This window comes from Ciona robusta, chromosome 10 (genome assembly GCF_009617815.1).
Source record: "Ciona robusta chromosome 10, ASM961781v2".
Classification (NCBI taxonomy): Eukaryota; Metazoa; Chordata; class Ascidiacea; order Phlebobranchia; family Cionidae; genus Ciona; species Ciona robusta.
Genome location: NC_143244.1, coordinates 1,777,193 through 1,783,477, shown reverse-complemented (window position 1 = coordinate 1,783,477; position 6,285 = coordinate 1,777,193). Strand labels below are relative to the sequence as shown.

Below are 6,285 nucleotides of genomic sequence, written 5' to 3'. Positions count from 1 at the left end.
AATAAATCTGAAAAAAAATAATATATTTTACACAGCTAGTTTTGCTTAAAACAAAAAAAAACAATATTCAGGTTTTTATCTGGTATTATATATTTATTTTTACGTTTTAATTATCCTATAAAACACTTATTTCAAAGACCAGAACGGCATATTGAGGTAAGATGGTTCAAGTTTTATTTATTATTTATCGTCCCATTTGTAGGAAACAATGAATATTTACAAAATTGTTTAGCCGTATATTCTCACAACCTCACAAAAGCTTTGTTAATTGTTAAAACATGGTTATAAGTATGTGCTCAAGTCATCAACCTATTATCCCGCTATATTATATATTTATTAAAAGGCTATATGCATAACTATAGGTTTACACACTTCTAAAATTTTAGTGTTGTTTTCCACTACGCCGCTGCTAGCTACGTTAGTATTAATCCCTATCGCGTGGTGTTAAACGACTTTTCATTCGAAATTGTCCGAGTACTGTACCGTTCGATTCAAATTTGCTTTGTTTTATTGGTTCACAGAGCTGGTAGTGACGAAATAATAGGCATTGATTCTCCGCACTCTTATTGGCCATCGTGTCACACTCATTCTGTTCTCTGAAAGTGACACAAAACAAATTGACTCGTTAATGGAGTGCCATTAGGTTTTAACTATTTTTTGCGCTGCGCCAAACTGTACCGCGCTTCGACACAGCCATTTCATATTGTTATACGTCAAGCCGGACCCCTGCTCGCGCTAGACAAGCGTAAGATATTGGGTTCTCACTATTTCCGAAATGTTGTAAATATTGTCCAATTTTACTCGAATAAAAGACTGTCGAATCACCAACATATGGTACGCCCGCCGAGTGCTGTAATCTAGCTGACTGTAAGCGATTTGAGACGGTATATTAAGTAAAAGCCGTGTCGACTTATGGTTAACTTAATATTCCTAAACATGTTACACACCTCTGGAATATACGATTTTTAATTTAATTATCATTTCATATTTCATAAATACTTAAGGTATATAGTAGGGTGGGGGAAGATGGGACACCTTTTTATTCTATTTTCTCGTCCTTTATGGCAGTAAACGAAGAACAGTCAAAGAATAATAAAAATGTATCTTCACGATTCCCATGGACCGTTGTTAATTGTTTAAAACACGATCAGGATATTTGGATATTCAGTGCTAAAAGTGTCCCATCTTCCCCCACTCTACTATATATCACATTTTAACTGAAAACGATTTTTCACAGCGCACTATGACGTAAAAAATAAACGTTTACGTCACAATGCAATGTAACGATTCTTCGCTGTATTGTTTTCCGTCGGGAAACAGACTTTACGTCAAAGCGGAGAAAGTACGTTGCCCAAGGTATATTAACTGTTCGCCGATAAAAGCTCGAAGCGGTGGTAATGGGCCCAGCGGATCGGCCCGTTCTTTTTAAGTGGATTACCGATTTCAAGGCTTCCCAGGCAAATGCAATTGGGCCGACGAACTGCGCAGCAAAAGGCCACCTTAATTCGGTTTAGGCGACCGGTTTAGGCGTCCCGAGCAGCGAGTTTTCGCAATTAGCCGAAAGAACCAATATCGTTAGAGTGACACGACTCTATTGGCCATTATCGAATTTTCGCTCCCGACTATAAGTCCGCCATTTTGTACCGGCGGCGCATATCGCTCCAACTCGAACGATTAAATTCGGGTTGATTAAAACGCGCTGTTTCGTCACAGATCGGAATTTTTGTTTCATTATGACGTAAAACTGCGGTTTGTTTCCTACATATCGAATACCGAGGTGTTCGGCATAGACTAATATTGTTTTATTGCTTAATCCATTACCGCCCTTTCAAGCTAATACCACTAAACTGTTGAAATAACAGACTAAACAAAAGTGTAGGAAACTAAAAAATTATCAAACGGTAAGACCTACAAAGCGGCGACGATTAATTTGATAATTTACTTCAAGGATTTGCGCTTTGGTTTCTATCAGCTTAGTTGTTATTAGTACAATCTTTTACTTTTGAAAAAATATGAAATTACTGCCACGTTATACCTGACACAGTTCTTAATGTTAATTCCATTGGAAAAAAAATCGAAGTTTCTTTTCCCAGCGGTCCAGCATTAGGGGTAAAAATAATCCTCATTCATACGAGAGAGTTTTACCCGCAGGTTTGCGAACCTGGTTGTCCTTACTATCAGGTAAGACATATGCCCTAGAAAATCTCCAACATAATTCGCATTGTTGGGTAAAATTAAGCTTGTTAACGGCGTGGCTTACCCAGTTTGAGCAAGCGGTACGTGAACTCCTACTGTTTCGTCACAATAGCCAAGTAAAGACACGTCAAGTTAGCTTCGGATTACGGAATGAAAGCTAATTGAGATCTCACTAGCAAAGCGTAATAATCCATTACTAATCAACTTGTATAGTGACGTAATCAATTTGTATTGTGACGTAAACAAACATGTCACAGCAGCGGGTAGCCGCTGAGCAGAAATCAAACGCGGTACAACCCGTGTAAATTACGCTCCGAAAAATTGGATCTCCAAATATAAATGTTACGAAAGTTATCGTTTTGTTTCAAATGTTCTGTGCAAAAATAAAGTTTAAAATCAAAATTGCTCATGAAATTACACACCTTCTGGTAGTACAGTTGGGCGGGGAAAGAACATCCTTTTGTTCTATTTTCTTGTCACATTTAGTAGTAAACAAAGAACATTCAAAGAATCATAAAACCGTATTCTTACAACTTCTATATAGACCGTTAATAACTTTTTAAAACATGATCAGAATATTAGGACATTATGTGCTAAAGGTGTCCCATCTTACCCCACTGTACTATATTGTACTTGTATTCCATGTTAGCTTTTAATTTATTTATTTTATAAAGTATATGTGCCTATATGATGCAAAAACAGCGAAGGCCAATTAAATGCATAAATTTTTGTGCCAAAGGTTTTGTTATGATTTAAAAATGTAAAATATTCCTTTGCATTTTTAGCGAGCCCATGATGTACCAGTTATTCATACGGAATTGGAAGGGGCGTATTTGAGCGGAATGACAGATAACTGGAAAAATCGACTTCGTGTCAACCGCGCTTGTCTGCTCAAACAACGATTTTTAAAGCCAGGAGTTAATCTGTGTAAGCGAAAATAATCGCCAGGCCAACGCGCGCATAATGTTTTACTGCCAATTCGCGTTTCTAATTGTCCTGTTTGATCTTCGCTCTCTCCTGCCGTAATCGTGTGGAGTCCAAGAGTCAGGGATTAAAAGGAGAGAAAGAAAGAAAAAGGTGATCCTGGAAGTACATGAACATCGCAGCGCGTTCCAAAGCATTCAATTCATCTGCAACGAACGATACAGAATATCAATGTTGAGTGAAGGTATGTTACGTGCTGGCGGCGATATGGCGGAGACTGTTGCCCAGCGCGCCTCCTCGCCTATAGTTATGTCTTCACAGAGCTCACTGTCTCCGAGTTCTAGCATAGCAAAACTTTTCAGCGGAGCAGCTAACTCAAGAAGCATGTTCGGGGGGATGGGTTCGAACCCTAGACCGGACATCGTAGCAGCGGCCGCAGCGTTAAGGCATATGATCAACCAAAATCTGCTTCAGCAACCGGCAAGCCAATCACCCAACCCTTTGCTACCTTTCCCGGCTCTCACTTTCAGCCCCTCGCAAATCGCAACAGTTTGTGAAAGTTTGCAAGAAAGCGGTGATATTGAGAGGTTAGCCCGATTCCTGTGGTCACTTCCAGCAGCTCCTGGAGTCTTGGAGGTTTTAAACACCAACGAGGTGGTTCTAAGAGCGCGGGCAATTGTTGCGTTTCACCAGGGCCATTATAGAGACTTGTACGCCATTTTGGAAACGCATCGATTCACTGAAAAGGACTCCCACGGAAAGTTACAGGTAAGCGCCAAACAATGTGGGATTTTTAAATGTTTTATTTATTTTAGAACATCTAAATTTTACCGATGTTTTAGAGAAAATTCCTGTAAAGATTATAAACGATAATTTAATTTTTTTAATAAAAAATAATTTTTATTTACTGTGTATAAATTCTCTAAAGAAATCCAAACATTAATTTCGCAATCTAAACTTTAACAGCAAAACAATTCTGAAAATAATACAAAGTCCGATTTAAAAAAATCGATCTTAAAATATAATTTCTAAAATTAATTTTGAATATCTTTTTTTCAGGCAATGTGGCTTGAAGCTCATTACCAAGAAGCTGCTAAACTAAGAGGAAGGCCCTTAGGCCCGGTAGATAAATACAGAATCCGAAAGAAATTTCCTTTGCCGAGGACAATTTGGGACGGGGAGCAAAAAACACATTGTTTTAAGGTGAGACTGCACACGATATTGGTAAAGGATTGACATAAGTCATGAACTTGCAAGCTCAACGAATGGTATTCTTTGAGATATAGTGAGGGAAGATGGAACACCTTTAGTACATAATATCCAAATATCCTGACCTGTTTTAAACAATTAATAACGGTTGTTGGGTGTAATTAGCGAACCGGAATACAGCATCCTGTTAGACACAAGGTTGTTCTACAATTTAGCTAAAAAAAGATTCTTGTTGCTCTTGGAAGATTCTTGTTAAAAAATAATGTTCAAGTTTAGTGCTATTAAATACGTAACAAACAAAATCGAGTTTAACAAATTGTATTTAATACGATATAGAATCAGTCTGTGCCTGAGAAGCATAGTTAAGTAATGGTGATGTCTTATAGCGCGCAGTAACTAAAGTACGGGTTGAGCTGGACGTAAGGTGTATAACGCTCCAATTTAACTAAATCAAGACGAATAGATTAGCGTAGGGGCCATCTTAAATATAAATTATAGAAAATGTAACACCTGCGTTCTATAACACAATATTTCCCAATCAGTGTCTTTCGCTACCTGTTGTTGTACGCAACACTCCAATTTATCACAAACTAGGACGAATTTGCATGCAAGGTGTCATCTTTAATATAGATTGAAGAACATGCAACACCTGTCTAGGATAGAAAATAAAACAACAATACACATGCCTGCTTTGTAATCTGGGTTAATTAAGGGTGTTCTGTTCTACCTACATGTCAATTATATATTGTCATGTTTTTCGCAACAAAAAGTGCTAATAATGTTAATCCGCAGGAACGAACCCGAAGCCTGTTACGTGAATGGTACCTACGTGACCCTTACCCTAACCCAAGCAAGAAGAAAGAGCTTGCTCATGCAACAGGACTTACACCAACTCAAGTTGGAAATTGGTTCAAAAACAGAAGGCAACGAGACAGAGCTGCTGCCGCAAAGAACAAGTGAGTAAACAAGTCTTTCAGGCTAATTAAAGTTATGTTGTAGCTCAAAAGCGATATGAGATGTATATGGAACTGAACATCCTTGTTATAACGACCGCTGGGTTTGCTCCGGCACACGAGAATAAATAAGATTCCTTCAAATCAACCCATGTTAATAATTGCTTATTTTTACAAATCTTTTTTATTTTTTTCAGTCGTCAACAGAACCAGTTAAGCCCACAACCTAGAAGCAAAACCACCTCTCCTACGTCATACCAAAACGAATTGTTACGTCACTATGGCACCCACAACGACCCATCAGCAATGTTTTGGGCAGTGGGTAAATTCCCAGGTTTCCCCATGACAGTACCCCATTTCCAACGACCCACCTATATCGATAAAGGGGATTCACCAACCGGAAGCACTTTCTCTTCCCCTTCTTTCCTTCCAACCCCTCCGATGACGTCATTGCACCGACTCAATACGTCATCACCGAAAGCGGAAAGCGACTCCGGTTCGGTGTCTCCAACCTCTAGTCATTATGACAAAAGAATAGAAAGTGATGACATAACAAACGAAGACAATTTCCCGGAAGCAGACACAGCGAGTCAGAGCCCGAAAGACTAAAGTTTTAAAAACTGTTTTCTTGGTCATGAGACTCGCCGTACATTCTTGCACTCGTTATTATTATTGCTCGTGTATCGTGTCGGTATATTACATTTCATTTCGATTAAAAACCTGTTATATATAACTTGGTATCAAAGCGGTATTTATATAGAATGACAATAGCACCGATATTTTAAGGTGTATTGCATTTTATTACGATTAATACCTTGCTTGGGTTTCTCTCATAACGGTATGTAATTATTTCAATAGCACAGATTGGGTACAATTATAGGAAGATTTCGACAGTTTACTCGAGTTTCTTGCATATCTAGCTCGCCAGAGCGTCTAGCCTACCGGTCGCATTACAACATCTCCGGATCAATTTGCAAATTAAAAACCATATACTGTGGTTTGA

At 38.4% G+C, this 6,285-nt stretch overlaps 1 protein-coding gene across 1 annotated transcript; it reads left to right on the top strand.

The window, feature by feature from the left end:
- Window positions 1-3,296: 3,296 nt before the first annotated feature.
- Window positions 3,297-6,015, top strand: LOC149729422 (homeobox protein six1b-like). The gene is made up of 4 exons (XM_089886466.1): window positions 3,297-3,888; window positions 4,180-4,323; window positions 5,122-5,285; window positions 5,480-6,015. Exons 1-4 carry the CDS (start codon window positions 3,352-3,354, stop codon window positions 5,889-5,891), a joined length of 1,257 nt encoding a protein of 418 aa, XP_089742592.1. The 5' UTR covers window positions 3,297-3,351; the 3' UTR covers window positions 5,892-6,015.
- The last annotated feature ends 270 nt before the right edge of the window (window positions 6,016-6,285 follow it).